Here is a 17471-nt window from a genome sequence, read left to right as displayed (position 1 = left end):
TCATTTTCAACCATTTTTTTGAGGGATTTGGATTTAGCTACTTGACAGGTAAGGGAAAATGGGCAGTGGAAAGGAAATAATTGCATGTGTTTGGAGAAGGGTTAAAGGTAAGAAAATTAATTACTATCGTCATCCGGGCGTATAACAGTCTTTGAGTGTGTGTTGCCACTGAACAGGCAGATCGGCTGTCCGTTCGGTGGAAGTTTCCATTTCTGGGTCGCGTTCATCTGGCGGTCCTCCTGTTCGAAGGCGGCATCGATTTATCCACATATGCAAGGGAACCGGGCGAAAAAAAGAAGGACGAAAGAAGGGAAAATGCGACATGAAGATGAAGATTTATTTTAAAGCGGTATGTCCTCCTGACTCGTACAAGGTCTCTCACACCCACACACGTTCTTACCTGATATCGGGATAATTGCGTTAGCACGTGATGTATGATGCTCGCCTCCTCTTGCAGTGCCGGTTCCGCCTCAACGTCCGTCGCCAGCTCCTGCAAAGCGTCAAACGCGACAACAACAACACAGGGGGGTAAAAAACGGTAAGGCAAATCAGTGCCATCGTAATGATGAGAAAATAATGCAATTTTATCCACCGAGAGCGTACGAGGGAAGAGGTAAGAGTCAGGAAGGGAAGAATGATAGGAAATTAGAAGCAAGGCGGTATGTCACAGGCCTCACAGACATGGGGAGACGATCGTCGCCAACCGGACATGGCTCATGCTACGGGAGATGACAGCACTTCCGGGCAATCCATCAGCGACCAACCTCCTGATGGCCCGGAGCGTTCGAAGCGAACCCGGAGTTCCTCGAGCTTCATCGTGTTGCTTTTTGTCCTTCGGGGAAAGTCTTTCTACCCGGCACATTATTGGAGCGTGAAATATTTGTTGTTCTTTAGCTATGCCTTGTTAAAGTATCAAAGCCGGTCGGTGTGATACGTGATTGGGTTCGTTACGTATGAGACTCGTTGCGGGATAAAGTGTCAATCAATCAGGTAGATTATACTGTTCATTAGGTTTGATTGTGTGTGAATTGTGGTGGAAAATATCATAAGAAAAATTGGTAGTGTGGTAGCACCTTGTGGTGAAACGATGAAAAAAACGCCTAAAGCTATGCAACGCGCACTACACACTCACCTCAATAAACTCCACTGCTAGCGGGTCGTCGAACACGGCGTGCCGGACGGCCAGCACCCATCGCTGTATGAACTGCACCACGCGCCGCTTGCTGGTCAGGAAGTACTCCTGGTCCTCCTCGCTCGCCTGCCGCAGGTCAATGTCCGCATCGGCATGGTAGTTGGCGGCCAGCTCGTCGATTAGCAGCGGCGTCGGCATGAAGACGATGTGCGTGAGCAGGAAATCGTCCAGGAACGGATCGTTCGGTCCCGCCTGCCCGCCGAGCCGCGTTTCCAGCAGGTGCTCGAGCATTTTCTGGGGCGTGCCGGACATGACCGTGTATCTGAGGCGCGGCACGAAGACATGGAAGGACAGAAAACATGCACCATCAACATACCGGATCGGATGTGACCGTTGTCTAAATTGTATTCGATTTGTTTCCGTCCCCCCCGGCACGGTTATCGCCGCTGGCACCGGAAGCGATACGAAAAAAAGCACTAGCAGTCTTGGCAGTAAACAAATTTTCTTAATTAAACATGTCCATGGTGGGCGCGGGGCGATCGAGGCACCATGGACGAGGATGTTTAAACTAGAGCACCGGGTTAAGCAAAGCCAGACGTAAAGCAAGATGCCAAAAATCGAGTTTCTTTTTGGCTGCAAGGGACCTTCGCAGAGTTTCGCTGCGCGAGTTTGTGGAAATAGCAAGCGTCACCCGACAAGAAGCTGTAGCTTCAAGATAAACCAGATTGCTGGCAAACGAGCTGTAGTTAAGTGGAGCGATAGAGAGCCAAGGCCGCCCTTCTCTAAAAAGCTTAATTAGCTAAATGTTTGCTCTGTGTGCTATCTACGCTTCGGTAAAAAAAAGATGGAAGGCTACTCGGTAAAAGGATAATTAGTTCCCCAAGGATTGTGGCCATTCACAAGAACCCAAGACTCATCTCTTGCGTTTTTTTTTGTCCGGGGGTTCATTTTACAGTAGGGTTGGGATCTATGTACATTTTTGTTGGGTTTTTTGTTATGTTTTGGGACCAACAAGTGAAGGAAATGAGCAGATGGCTAGCCATAGTTAAGGTGTAAAGGATCTTTTTGGGGTTGTGTCAATATTTGGCAAACAGTCTCCCGTTATGAGATTATAGCGATATGTTTGCCTTCTCTTGATAAAAACTGTATGTATTGAAATGCCCAATACTTCTTCCTACAGTAAAGCATTTTGGCATGAAGTTAGATTTGTGCAATTTTGACATCATTTCAACTCTACTCCCGCTAAATACACTTTAAAATATCTACTACCAGCTTATGTTATCGTTATTTTTAGCCCTTAACACAGCTACTGTATCGTTAAAAAGCCATAAAAAGATCATGTCTTGTCAAGATGATTGCATACTTTTAGGCAAAAAGTCATACACCTTATTTAGATGCGCCTAAAGTTGTGCAATTTACCTAACAATCATCGGTTTTCCGATTTTTTACAAGTTTTTAGTATATAATAACCCTTTTGAAATGCCGGAAAAAAACAATTAAAACCTAGAAAAACATAAAAGCCATACTTGAATGCCGAATATCCGCGCTGTTTGGCAACCCGCTCCAGTATTAGTACGTCCTTGCCGTGCTCCTGCAGCCGCAGCGTGTTCGCTTCCACATCGCGCAAGATGCGATTGAAGTGCTCCTTGTCCACGCGCAGCAGATGACAGTTGTTCTCCTTCAGCACGATCGTGGCCGCCCTAGGTTGGTTGGTAGTTGGTTTTTACACGTGTGCACCCAAAGTAATTAGACCCATGGTTTTTTTTTGTTGTTTGCGTGAGGTGCCGATAAATATTAAGGTTGCCGAGCCGTGTTTCCGCCACAGTGGTGGTAAGTATATATGTGTGTGTGTTTTATTGCGAATTCCAGCCGTAAGGGGAAAGCGGTAGAAAGATAAGAGATAAAGTATTGCGTCAACATCATTAGCAATGCGAATTAGTGGCGTTAATGCTAAGGTTATGTGGTGTGGAGAACCGGTACGATTAGCGAAGGTTAGCTTTTATGTCTTTCCGAGAGGCAAAGGAGAGTGCTGTTACGCGCCTACAATCAAGAAGAAGGGCTAAATAAGGAATGGTCATCAATTTCCACTCACCTGGGTGCATCGTTGATGAGGGCCAGCTTGCCAAAGTCGTCCCCTTCCTTGAGCGTCGCGACCGTGCCCTTGCCGTGGATAACTACGTCAACGGAACCTTTCAGCAGGATGTACCACGATCGTCCCTCATCACCTTGGTTGAATACTGAAATGTGGAACAGCAAAGCAATAAGTCATAGGAAAAGGTGTCGAATTCTTGCCGGCTCACACTCAAGACATTGGCCACCGTGAGGTGATCACCGGAAGGTGATAAGTGTTTCCCGATGTGTGGAATGTACGCAAACGGATTCTTCCTAATTGAGTTAATGCTCAATAAGAACGGGATGTGTTTCTACTAATGATCTCATATTGCTTTACACTAAATGCCTAGCTAATGATGCAAATAGCCACAAGTCAACATCATTAACCTTCCATTTGTATGTTTCTGCAATAAGAACAGTTCTTTGTGGTCTGTTGTCTCTGTAACTTTAGTTAAACTTGGCTCTCCATTTCATGCAATTCAGCTACCTCCATATGATATCTCAAATATCATACGTTCATTTCAACATGCAAGGAAAGACCATCATCATTGCTTTCCTTTCCGTGTGCGCCCTCAACTGATTGACGGGGCACTGGTCGCGTTGACGGTTGCAGTTGCCAAGAACCGTGGTTGAGTTTGGCGAAGCAAGAAGAAATTTATGACATTCCTTGGAGTAGAATAATTTATAGTTTCATAAGCCCGGCAAAAGTGGGGGATCGTCAGGCCCGAGCTTCCGGTGCAAAAGAGGGAAACGAGCAACGGGACACGAGAGCGATAATAAATGCTGCTCGAGTTTCCTTCGTTGAGCGATCTGTGCCAACCCGGGGACGAATGCGTACACGTCGGGAGGTTTTAATTAATGGGGAATGTTTTCATGTGAACTATTAAATTTATTCACTTGCCTCGCACGTGCAGACTCTGATGTGTGACTTTTGCCGTGGAGATTCCGGCTTTCCGGTGGAGAGAATACTAGGTAGTAGCTTATATTTCGAAACAGGTTGAAGAAATATGTAGTATGGTTGATGAGATCAAACGTTCTTCAGCATAGTATCTTTAAAAGAAGCGCCTAAATGTATGCAACACTGCATGGCAATGTTGCATGGCAAACCCTGTTTATTATGAGCTTGTTGGTATCGCTACAAACAGTTTTTATTAGTTTTCAGGCACTAAATTTAACTTCAAAAAACGCAAAAGGATTTATGTGAATATTCCGGCTAAAAGTTCTTGTTTATGAACGTCTACACATATGGTCTTGATGTTTGTAAGGAAAACAGCCTGCAAAACATGTTACAAAGCAACCTTCCCAGCCTTCGATGCTAATTTGAACGTTACTTCCACTTTTTCTCATTCTATTTTTGAACAAATTTCACTCGGAAAGCAAAAAATGAACCAAAAGAACAAATAAAACAGTATGGAAAGCACTTTTTGTCGGCCTCTATTAGTTTCTAGCTACAGTCAGCAGTGTGTCTAGCAACCTGCAGCTGTGAGTTTGATCCCTACGATCGTTTTTTTGGGTTTGTCCAATCTACATGTACGTGTCCAGGAGTTTTCCTGCAGCAGTGTGAAAGTTTTAACAAGGTCGAACCCTAGAAAAACAGCCAATGAATAATGATGAGCGCTCTCCGCTACCCTTAACCTCACGGGCGACCTATTCCCGATCTTCTAGATCCTTGCTTGCGTCGTGTAAAAACGTTAAACCGCTTCGTTGCCTACCCGGGGGTTACAAGTCAAACACGGTCCCTTGGGGGGGTCGAAATGGGGAAGAGATCGGATACGCCGGCATGATGATTGATGGATGTTGTAGAAGTAAAAGCCGGTTTTTTTTTAAACCGGTTTTTTTTTTTTTAAAATGGTGATATGTTTTGTCCAAAAAGGTTGAATCTGCCCTGCACCGCGCGTTCGTTAGCTTGTACGGGGTCGTGTGTTAATCAGAATTGTCAATTATCTAGAAACACAGGTTGTATGCTATAGGCTGCTTTTTTGTTGCTTTGTTTTGATCGTATTTGAGGCATATGTGGATAGGAAAGGCGAATAAACGTCGCAAAAGAACTCCCGATGTCAATAGTATCGTCTCCGCACGTAACGGAACACTTCTGGAAAATTGGCGAACAACCCGAATGGGCCATCTAATGAGGTGGAAAATTAAAATATCAGTCCCACCACGGGTAGATGTGTCACGTTTGCGCGCGCGTGTGTGTGTCTGATTTGGGGTGTAGCAAACGAACAGACGGAAGACGGTCTTTAGTGTCTTACGAACCGGCAGCATAGAACAATGTCATTAGTCGAGCGCAAATAACTGCAGACGAACGAACACGGGGCCTGCTCCTTTTTGGAAGAAGGAAGCAAAAGTTTCTCGGAAGCTAAACTTATACACAGGTACTAATACTTACATACGGTGCCGGCATGTGCGTGCGCTTCGAAGACGATAATGGAGGCCAGCTCACGCTTGATGGAGGTTGACAGGTGCGATAGGGCGGCGATATGTAGCAGCTCCTCGTACACGAGCTCCAGCTCTTCCTGCGTTCGTTCGTGCGATCTGCGGACGGGAGGAAGTTAGTTTTGAAAGCTGAAGTGGGCTTGATTATGTGTGCCGAAATGTAACAAAGAATGTGTAAACGTTTGGTTCATTTGAAAGTGTAATTTACGCATACGAGCGCCGATGTCTACCGAAGGCACTATCCTAGGAAGCAGGGAGAGAGAGAGAGCTGACTCACACGCGCTCAACAGGGAACAGTGAAGATGTATAATTCTCTAATTAAGGACAGCTGCCATTAACAATTCAACAAATTTATTCGAGCACCTTTCAGGCCGCCCCGCTCCGTCCCACAAGCGTCCCACATGTCAATCTTCTAGTGCCCTCAAACTCTTCAAAAGGATTCACGCCAACAGGTCTCGCCAGCTAAATTGTTCCCGGAATGCGAAGGCGGGCACTTTACTTTGCAAAATCAAAGGCATCTTGTTCCCGCATGCTAAGCCACTTGCTCTCAAAGTGGGAGTTTTAATTTCAATACAATATTTGCACTATTAACACCGGTTCGCACTTACAGCTCTGGTCGGTCGGTTGGTCTGGTCACACGATCAACGGAGGAGGAGGGAACGGGCGAATGAAAGGTAAACAGGCAGCAAACTTTGGGTCAACATTCAACTCGTGCCAATTAGCGATTTGTGTGCGAGCAAAAGTTTGAAATCAAAGCGGGAAGGCAATTTATTAAATTTAATTGGACGCGTTCGGTGGATGAACGGTAGGGCAAGTTTTCGTAGGAAATTATTTTTAAATTACACTGAAAGCAAAGAGCATGAAAGTGGGTGTGCATTTCATGCTGAAATTTCATTTCCTAATTGGCTAGCTTTGTTGGGAGTTTTATTTACTGGCACTTTAAAAATAAAATAAAATTATTGAACGCCTTTCGTTATGCAATGTGCATGGCAAAACGACACTTGCAACAATATTTGACAATTTAAGTATAATGCGTCGTCCTTTCAGACATTTTACCATAAAATATTCTTATTCTTCTTCAGACATTTTACCATAAAATATTCTTAGAAGTTCTTCACGTAGTCTGTTAAAACCTCTTTTGCTAGAAGAGCTCATGCTCATAATTTACAGCCAGTAGAAACTATAACTCCAACAAGAAGCCATATCTTTTTGCAAACGAAATGATGGCACATATTTCCAGTGATGCATTAAACCGTACACACCATATCTCGCTCTCTCTCTCTCTGCTCTCAGCACTGCTCCACTTGGACCCTTTACGATGGTGCTTCAGCGGAAGAAATATACACTTCGCTACAGTCTAACGTCATGGCAGCTCATCCCTCGATGGCATAACATAATATAACGTTCGATAAAGCTATCAGGAAGCGGAGCGTTGTAAAAACACTATCCACCAGGCTTCTCCCTTGCACACACTCAGCTAGCAGATCCATTTCTCAATCGACCCCATACAAAACACGGGGCGGCTAAATTGAGTCTTGCACCATTCGCCATTTTACGCGCATTTTCCCACGCCCGGTGGCCGTCGTTTGGCAGGGGGGGAAGTGAAAATGCATTCCCGGAAGAGTTTACGGTGCAAAAGTAGTGGTCGAAAATTGAGTTATAAAACTCAAAAGGATGAAACCCGGAAAGGAGACTAGTTTTACACGGTTTGGTCGCCAGTCGTACGTGCTGTAATAAAATTGCCATCAACAGCGCGATAAAGTAACACCGAAAATGCGCGCCAGGCGAGATGTTAAAGTCAGCGTTGGAGTCAGTTGCTCCCATTTACTTTTTTCCGGAAGTATCAAACACGATTGAGTGGATAAATATACGTAAATAAATAAACAGTTTGGTTAGGTTAAAGGAAAACCGAAGCGATCTTCTGTACACACACACACACACAAAGTGCTACATTATAATTTCAAATGCAACAATAAACAACGGACCCATGTTCGTTGGACACGGCGATAAAACTGCTGCAATGGTGTTAAAATGTCCGAAAAGTATGGTAAACAGCAGCAGCTGAGGGACTGTGAACACTTACACATACAGGGGGGGGGGGGGGGGGAAAGGATAAAGGTACTTACGGTTTCCGCAGGATCATACGGAGCGTTGCATCCGGGCCGCGATGCAGCAGCGCCGGAAGTGCCTCCCGGATGTGTTCGTTCGCGTGGTTAACATCGTCGGACGTGGGCGCACCGCCGGCCGTACCGTCCTCGTCCGACTTGAAGCGATACAGAAAGCACTTGTCTTTGAACGGTTGCTCTTTTGCCACTGTTGTAGTAGAAGTAGGGGAGGAAAAAAAAAAGAAGAGCCAGCAGTGAGTGAAAGAAATAGGTAAAATAGACTACACTTCAGCTCGCAGGTTCACAGAAATCGCCCGTAAAATGAAGAGGAAAGCTCACAAAAAAGGACACCGCTCGGGAGCGCACCAACAGCAACAAAAAGCATACGAAAACTGCTGAAGTAACAGAAAAGTGGACGAGCGGAATGCTTGAGCATGGCGCTTGCTGACATCGTTGGATCGGAACGGACCGGAAGTGGATGTTCAACAAAACCCCCTTTTTGCAACGGATACCGGATATCGCTATCCACGAACGAGCATGCAGGTAATGCACAGTAATGAGGATTTCGTGTGCTTTTTTGCTTTTTTGGGGATGGTAAGTAGGTTAGGGCAGGAGCACAAAGGAGCCGCGTTTTGCCGCGCAGGGACAGTTTAACGTAACCGCAAGGAAATGCTTACCGTGACACAGGACGCCTTCCTCCAGCAGCGCCTGCCACATGCCGGCGGCCTGCGTTCGCGTGTGCACGATCGGCGAGAGATTCAGCAACCATTCGACCAGCTCCGTGCCGGGAGCGCATTTCCTTATGAATTTTCCACCCACCTAAGGAGCGAGAAAACAACAACAAACCGAGGTGCCATAAGTAACGATAACGAATTCGGTTGTGTTGTCGGTTTTGTTTTGTTTTTCTGTTCTTCATTACACACCGAATGCCACAAGTGTTTGGGAGCGTGTTTTTTTTTTGTTTTTGACCGAGGTGTTGGGGGCCGTTAAGTGTGTTGCGTGTTTGGATCATATCACACAGCAACACAGCACCACCACAACGGCATAACAGATTGGCCTCCTGGGATGTGTGTATGTATGTTATTTTGGGAGGTGAATGTGGCCGGCAGTGGTGAGGGTTTTGCGCCTTACTTACCTTTCGGTCCTTTAAACAGCTTGTATTGTCTGACACTAGGAGAGTACGGAGGGCCCAGCCCATGCGGGACATTGCGGGGCTTGGTATCTGCAATGGGGTGGAAGGAAGGTGGTAATTTATTAAGGATGTTTGGTAACATTTAACAGAAACGTTCATTTGGAATAAGAATGATGTTTACACAAAACGCATGTATGCAATCAGTTTGACACGCCTCAATAACGTTTGTTGGGAACAAAGCATCTGACGACATGAGAGGATAAAGTGTCGCAAATTGCATACATTCGGGCGCAGGACATTTCCGCATACAATATTACGTCAAATTACGTATTGTTGATCGAAGTTTAATCCCTCCTAAGGGCATTTATTACCCCTTGAGTATAGGCATTGCTTGACGAAAAGCTATTTAAGTTTATCTTCTATCACTCTATTTTGCAATAGAATGTGTGAGTAAAATTAATCATATCGATGAATATTTTTCATTTTATGCTTTTTCAAATCCCTATCTCTGAATGCCTTCCAAAGACTGGGAGAGAGCTGGGACCTTTTATTACCGGCCTAACTGGACTCTGTGGGACGGTTTGAAGCCCATTTTAGTAGACCAAAAGGATCCGTGCCGTGGTTGGGGAAGAAGTTACTGCTACCCCATTTCGAATTGGAGAAAGACATTCCACAACGATCGCTAAAACAATATCGTTTACATTTTGCTTCACCCATATGATTGAGATGGGAATGCCGTTGTTATCTACTGTTTTTCTGAAGAAGCCAGCAGGGAAATACATTTGCATATTTTAAGGTCGGAATGGAGGTAAATGTGTGTTTAAACAAGCGTACAAACAAATGCATACGGCACACTAGAGTGCACTAGAGCGATATGGGATGGAAACGGGTAAGCAATCAAAACCGCAACTGAAGTGATCCAAAGGAAACATCTCCCCCTCAAAGCAGGGCAACTCGCTTACCGCCCCAAACACCCCACCACAACAAAAGGGGTTTGCTTACTTCCGGCCCGCTGCAACGGCAACCCGGCTGATCGTTACGGTTTTTACGAGACGGCCATAAAAGGACCGAAATGAACGTTAATTGTGTTTAATGTGGTGTGCAAAAGTTTTACCACCAAGTTTTGTTTTATGGGACGCTCTGGTCTGCGTTTTTGTTGCTGCGGGTTGGGTTGGTTTGTGAGGATTGAGAAGGTACAGGCCACACACTCTGTGGTTTTTTTTTTTGGAGATGGGAGAGTTTTTCCGTACAACAAAGCCCATAATTTACTTTGAGATTTGGAAAACAATTTGAAGGATTTCTGGAGGGGAAGGGAGACTGGATTGCGGTGGTATGTGAGATAGGGGCCGGATTTGTTGGTCAACCCAAGTGGTCAGACGAACTGGTTTGCAGAACCAAAACCCAAATCAAACGCACGTGGATTCACATCAAACAAGCACAACTTTAAACAAGAGCTTTTGTGTTTATTTCAGCATGAGCTTCTAAACGCCTAATAGTATGCAATTTGGTAACAATTTGTGTACTAAAAGTAGATTAAAAAGCGATTATTCAATGTTTGCTCAAAAATAGGAAATAAACTAAGCAATTAGTTGATACAATTTTAAATTTTAATTAAAACATCAATCTCACTAGAATATCTGAGTATTTCAATACATCCCATTCTACACCAAAGATAAAACTAAAAATTGAATTATGCTATCGCTAATGCGAGACAAGAATCACCACACAGGCTCACGCTTAAAGCTGACGCGTTGGTTTTAAACTTTTGCCTTTTCCTCAAAATCACGTTCCGGCCAGTGACACCAGTGGCAGGGAAATCGCCGACTCGGTCTTTGTTACGAACGGGCTTCGTAGCGCGCACGGGAAAGTTTGACCAAGCGCCGACGGGGCCCGGGGGTCTGCGGTTGGTTGCTAACTTTCCGGCAACAAGTCAATGGCCCACCCTCCTCACATGCTTACGCTCACGAGTAAGCCAAGGCTTGATAAAGGGGAAAACTTTCCCTTCGATAACTTTCGGCAAAGAGTCTTTCGCTAGAACACGCTTACGCTTCGCACTCTGCTGCTCCTTCACAATCTCCTTCATCGGCGCCTTTTTGCGGTATTTAATGGAGGCTTCAGTGGAGAGGATTAATACACGCACAATGCACCTTAGCGGCCGCCCGCGGAAGCCCGTTTGTGAAGTGGATTAATTGAAATTTCAATCACGCAGCGTCAATGAAATGAAGTAAAAGTTGGAGCGCGAGCGCGCGAGGAAAGCTATATTTTATCAATTTCCTTTCCTTTATGATGCGAATATTTGCCCAGCGTTTATCCGAGGATTTGGCTCAGCTTTTTCCTAGGAATATGGCACTCACGGGGCGATTGCGTACTGGGTGAAGACAAACTTTGGTCCCTCGCTTCACATCCACTCCACATCCGGGTTTGGCTTCCCAGCAAGCATCGTTGATTGGATGCTATCTCTGCATGAAGATTTCTTCATTCCTAGCCGACACATCCTGCCCGGGATATGCTGGGTAAAATGCAAATCTAAACGATTAAATATTGATCTACATCCATTACGGGGCAGTTTTGAGTAGAACCGTCCTGCAGTGAGCGGTGCAGCAATGTGCAAACCCGTCCACAATCACGGTAGAATGTCCTTAAGGACCTCTTCTCCTCGGTCACACAACCGCCAGCCGTGAGATGTGCGCTACCAACCTTACTAACTCCAAACGAACGCTTTTTTACCTTTCGCTCTGTCAATCAGTCCACTCGATCGGAAAACCTCCGGAACGGGTATTTGTGGTTGGCTCGTTCTTGCAGTGTCCTCCATGCTGCATGCTCGTTATGCTAGTCGCAACATGTCACTGGGAGAAAGCTCGGATAGAGCGACGGATAATAATACCGGCTGCTACCAAAGCACACTGTCTGTAATAACATCCTCCTCGGTAGTGCGTTTTTCATTCCTACAGCTCGGATGAACCCATCAGCAGCACCTCGTAAACCTTTCCCCAAGCAAAGAAAAACCCATCGCCACCCTTGCCTGCTGATGCTGCTGCGTTGTGGTCGATGAGATTTTATCATTTTAATTGGTTTTCGATTGCACTCAATTGATAACTGCATTCGGGAGAAGAATTCTTCGTCCGATGGAATTTTCATGGGTGTGGAGGAAAAGGAGCTGCATCGTTTATTTATGCCATACCATTCCGGAGCACCGTCTCTAGCGCAGAGCAGGATTAAGACAGAGGGAAAAGAGTTTGAGTGTACGATCTCTAATTGGGTTTGAATCACCGTAGCATTACATATTTAGTGTATTTGGATAAAAAAGGATCATATGGAATATTGGTTATTAGCAACACGATTGGAAAGGCACCTATTCAAAGCTCAATGCTGGAATTAAAATAGCCTAAATTTATGCAATCTGCATGACAAAAATACTACATTAAGCGAGTAGCATCCACAGTGCAAAACAAGATGATATTGATTTTCAAAATCAAGAATAATAATTATATAGCTAATATGGAAAAAAAACTCTGCCAACAAGTTCATCAACAGCGTGTCCATATTTTAATTAACCACGAGTGACGGAACCTTAGTTTTGTCTAGCTCCTTTTCTTGCTCATAACAATAAAAAAGAGATTAGACCTGAGCCAGATTGAAAATAATCATTTCTGCACAATGTTTATGGCTCAGTTTAAAGTCATCCTTAAGGTCAATCCAAAACGTTCAGCTGTGATTAATCTCATCGCCAATCTAATCTACCACCACGCAAACAAAGCTGGACGCTGCTGAATTGTGCTTCGCGGTTTCGCTGTTCCACACCCGCGACGGTGTACCTGCACCTCGTCTCTATCACGCTAATACAAATTTGTAAAAATAATTAAAGCCTCGCAGTGGTTTTGCTTAATGACAAAGTGATAATTACGTGACACATTTCGTTCACCCCAATGAGCAGAACGTGACCCGCACGAACGCGAACTAAACGTTTCCCATTTCGTATGCTCTCCCACTTATTGGCGCACCCAAATCTCCCCAAACTCCAACGCTCTGAAAGCTCGGGAGGGATTTTATTCCGATGTAATATAGCGTCAAATTGTAAAATCGAGCACACGCACAGAGCACAGAGGAACAAAAACCGGACAGTGAAAAGTGAGGTGAGACGGTTTAGCAGAAAGCAACAAACCGCAAACCACCGTAGCGGTGTGGCGGCGTTGGTTTTGCAAAATTGCAACCGTGGCTTAAATGGCGTGTCCGGCGGGCGCAAATGGCCACACGAAGGTTTTCATCGGCAACCAAGCGACGTCTCGCCGCAGCGCAGCGAATCATGACGCTGATGATGATGATGATAATAATGTGGGCGGATGGAGGTCCTCTTCGCCCACCGCAGCCGACGCTGAAGACGACAGCGACGGCTTCGGGCAAAGGGAACCAATAAAACAATCCGACGACGATAACGGACGCTGGGAACAATAATTAGCATTCGTACGTATCCGCTCTACGCTCTGGTGTTTTGGTTTTATTGGCGTTAAGAGCTGCTCCTGCGAAGCTTGTTCCGGGCTGACTGTATTTTTGGCCGTTGCCTAAGGCTTCCGGATGGCGAGAAAGGCAGACAAGCGATGTGCCACGTTTAACGGCCGGATAAGGCGTCTGGGCAAGGAAATTGAAGATAAACGAACAATTCAGAAGAGGCAACAACACACACACACAAAAAACACCCTCTGGAAGCCTGTCTGTAAAGCAAATCCTAAGCTGCTTCGTTGATTTCATTGTCCACACCCACAGCAACGCCCACTGCGGTGGTTGGTTGGTGGGGGAAAACGATGAGGAATGGTCCTTCGCCCTTTAATAGCTTCGATCGGTCCGACGGATAACGGGATGGGGCGACGGTTTTGGAAACTTTGGCCCAAACCTGCAGTTGACAATGATTGCGGTTCGTCAGGGGCTTATCTGGCTGGATGATGTTTTTCCGTGTAGTAGGGAAGGGGATGATTTGATTTCCACCGATAGGGAGCCAACCGCATTTAAAATGAACACCGGAGTGGAAGCGTTTGTTTTTGCCTTGCAAATGCTTTCGGCCACCATCGCGTCACCGTGGTTCTCTTTCTTAAAACGCACACACCCCGTATCAGCGTAATCCGTGTAACCAAGATTTATGGCACCATTATGGCTGGAACGGTGTGCGCGTTGTGGATAACGGTTTTCCGCGCCTAAAACGGGCAACAGCTTTCGGCCAGGTGTGCGTGTGTGCGGATTGTGTTTTACGTCACGTTGAACAACGGCGGCGGCGGCGGCGGCAATCGATGGAATTTATGCGATTTCGTTGTGCCCATTTGCGGAATCGTTTCAGTTCGCGCGGTAAGCATTTGAGTGCTCGGAGGATTATTATGCTGCGTCTTATGATTGCGGCTAAGCAAGGCAAATGAACAGCTCAAAATGGGTTTGAACAAGGTTAAGACACGGACACAGTTTAAGTGCTTTTTGCTCTGTCAATAGCATACATTTAGGCGATGAAGCGCCTTAAATTATGCAATTAGCTTGATTAAAAGTGCTTTAATCAATATTAATTGTCATTTTGATTTGAAATCAAAAGAATAGTTTGAACATCTGATGAAATAGCGACTCGAGTGGTTCTTCCACGTGCAATTCCTAATCCTAACCTAACGGCCACAGCAAACTGTAGACCCCATTAGACGCATTAGAAACGCATATAACAGGTGCATGCTGTGAGTAAACTCTTGTTTTTGCCATTCACAAGTTGTTTGTTTATCCATTGCATTACTTTCTCCCAACCGTTCTCCTTCCTGGATGGATAGAAATCCTTCAATCCCGCGTAACAACTGTTGCTGCGGCACAACGTGCTTTTTTAATGGCCGCAAAACGCCATTTGCAGCACGGTGTACCCAAGCGCAGGGACAATCGCACAAGTGAACGCACGTACAAGCTTACCTCCGTAATTGGTGCGGCAGGATTTGGATGATCCGGGCTGAGCTGCTTTTTCGTTGGCGACGGTTGCTGCTGCACGTTCGTCTGTACCGTGCTGGTCGTCTGCATGCTCTGACCAAATCCTGTTTGCGAAAGAGAGGGAGAGAAGAAAAAAAGCGAGTAAAATAAAGCGAATAAAAGCATGTGGTAGAAAAATAGTGCTCCCGTAGGATTAATAAATGTGTGCTCCTCTGCGTTGCGGATCTTGCTTCCGGTATGCTCATGTAACGGTTTGATTACGTTGGAGATACACTTTTCAAGAATAATGGTACACTTTTTTTTAGAGATGACTTAAATTAATTTAAAATCTTTAAATAACATGCTTCAAAATCTAAAACCCAATCAATCTGGTGCATTTCAAATTTTGCTGAACTTGTCCATCATTTTCAATAAATGTCACTTTATTTCCTGTCACGCTCAAATCGCAACCGCTGCTCATCCAATCTAGCCACACGCTTGGCACAAATGGTACGGGAAATGAGTTTTCTCGCACCCGCAAATGAGATTGCCTAAACAACGACGCTAATCCCGCTTTAGCCTACACTCGACCCATATTAGTTGGTTTGCATCTCTGAGCGCACTATGAGGCGAAAGCATTAGCTTTTGGGGGGGTGGAAACGTCATTAGCGTTCGGAAATGCAGCCGCGGTTTACAAAATCGTACGTACGTAATTACGCAGATTGACTCGGGCTGTCGAAAATTGGAATTCCATTAACGGGTCGAAAATGATTACAAACGAAGCTGCAGCACAGGTCGATTGGGTCGATTTTTAAACGACACAAGAACAATTTTGATGCGCGTGCTGCATAGCTACAGGCGCTGTTGTGCAGCAGATTGCATACTTACCATTTTTTAGCCTACAGTTTGTGATTATGTCGTTCATTAATTCTTTATTTTTCTGTAACGAGAATAAAAGCAGAGAGAAACATTGAATGTTTACTTTTAATTTATCCACCAGCGTGTACAACTTGAACTCTTCCAGTGTAGCAAAAGCGGCTCGAAGGGCAATTTAATTACAAGAAATGTATTTGCTGACACAGCGCCACAACCTTATTTGCTTCATCTGCTTCGTCGGATGTGCCCTTTCATCAGGACACAGTAGTGGAAATATAATAACCCCCAATGAGCATATATTTAATTACGACATACAGGAGTCGGTGCTTCTTTTTTACATTTTTGTGTAAGCAATACATGAACACATTTTTCTTGCTGAAGGTTGATGTCAATATTTATACCAGGGTCCGGGTGTTTTTTTTAGCCTACAAGCCACACGTGCCCAGTAAGCTGAACCCACTGCAGTTGTACTGTTGCTTCAATGAAGTGGTAAATTGATGAGCTCGCAATAAAAAAAAACCTTCCGAGAATGTAACCTCCCATAGCCCGAAATAACCTGACATTCGAATGGGAGCACAAATTCCCCTCCCAGCGGCGCAATGAGCTGATGTCACATAATTCAATCACATTCAGATCCAATCGAAACTCCATCCCACACACACACAGACATGACTACCGTCCCGTCCGGGGACGAGATTGATTGCAAGGAATTGTGAAAAATTGATACCAGTTTCACATATCAGCTGAGCTCGTTTCATGTTGGACGAGTTTACTATTTTTGCTCGAAATAAGTACCTCGAACGTGTACCGGCCAATGGAGCAGCCCGTGTTGCTCCCCTCCAATGAACATGAGCTGCGACATGTGTAAACAAATGTCAAGCATAAAAGACACCCAATTGGCAAACGATAACTTGTCCCGGAACTGTGCTCCCGTGTACCCGGAGAAAGCTCTGCAACATCGAGCGAGCTGCAATTACACACCGTTTGGAAGTAAACTCATGCTGTGCGCTCATAAATCTACTCCTAATTCGATCAGTCCGAATGCTAGACAGCCAGTCATGAAGATAAGCGACAAACAGGGAAGCACTCATCTTTGGCAGCAGCAGCAGCAGAATAGTGGAGCATCATGAGCTTCATGAGGATCGTACATGGTCATGAATAAATCAGCAAGAGTGCCATTCGATCCTAGCGCTGCCACACAGCTAGGGCTGTGCAAATATTGTACGAAAATAGAACACTTGACACGGAATGCGGCGAAGGAGGGCGTCTAGTGTATGATGCAAGCAATCAGACGGAACAAAATATAGAATCAATCTGCTGGAAATATCACACTGGCAGAAGGAACAATGACGGGTGTACGCACCCGTTTTCTGTATGGCTTTGCACGAACGAACAGATAAGTGATTTTATACCTAAACCAGCAAGCAGAAAAGAAGAAAAAGGTACGATAAAACACCAAGCAAATGATGAAGGTTCGGGCGATACATATAAATCATTTGCTCTTGTATTTTATATCACATTTCCACTCCATGCCGCCATTGCAACTCCATTTCGCATTTTCAATGGTTTCAAGAGCGAAAACCGAGAAGCAACTGCAACCGGGCGCACAGTCTATTCTTAGCCCGTGGGGGAGAAGCAGAAGCACAAACAGTACGGAAGGCATTTTTGCATTCAATCTAGTTCTCGACGGCGAAAACACTCCAGACACATCCAGGGGAAGGAGAGGCAGCACAGTTTACCCGTCGGATTACTTCCACAC

General features: G+C 45.2%; 1 protein-coding gene across 10 annotated transcripts in view; it reads right to left on the bottom strand.

Annotated features, from left to right (window-relative positions):
* LOC121591809 (rap guanine nucleotide exchange factor 4) overlaps window positions 1–17471 on the bottom strand; it is a 110918-nt gene that overhangs the window by 18147 nt on the left and 75300 nt on the right. For 9 of the 10 annotated variants that reach the window (XM_041912787.1, XM_041912785.1, XM_041912784.1 and 6 more), the window contains 11 exons: window positions 15725–15776; window positions 14843–14961; window positions 8921–9007; window positions 8463–8604; window positions 7807–7993; window positions 5634–5779; window positions 3225–3369; window positions 2659–2832; window positions 1133–1454; window positions 401–490; window positions 125–239 (listed from right to left, as the gene is read on the bottom strand). In XM_041912787.1, the coding sequence (XP_041768721.1) occupies window positions 125–239; window positions 401–490; window positions 1133–1454; window positions 2659–2832; window positions 3225–3369; window positions 5634–5779; window positions 7807–7993; window positions 8463–8604; window positions 8921–9007; window positions 14843–14961; window positions 15725–15776 (1579 nt within the window). The remainder of the gene's footprint in view (window positions 1–124; window positions 240–400; window positions 491–1132; window positions 1455–2658; window positions 2833–3224; window positions 3370–5633; window positions 5780–7806; window positions 7994–8462; window positions 8605–8920; window positions 9008–14842; window positions 14962–15724; window positions 15777–17471) is intronic. The other variant, XM_041912791.1, reaches the window with a different exon arrangement.

Source organism: Anopheles merus, chromosome 2L, assembly GCF_017562075.2.
Source record: "Anopheles merus strain MAF chromosome 2L, AmerM5.1, whole genome shotgun sequence".
Lineage (NCBI taxonomy): Eukaryota > Metazoa > Arthropoda > Insecta > Diptera > Culicidae > Anopheles > Anopheles merus.
Note: the sequence above shows the minus strand (reverse complement) of the source record. Positions and strands in the feature narration are given on the sequence as shown.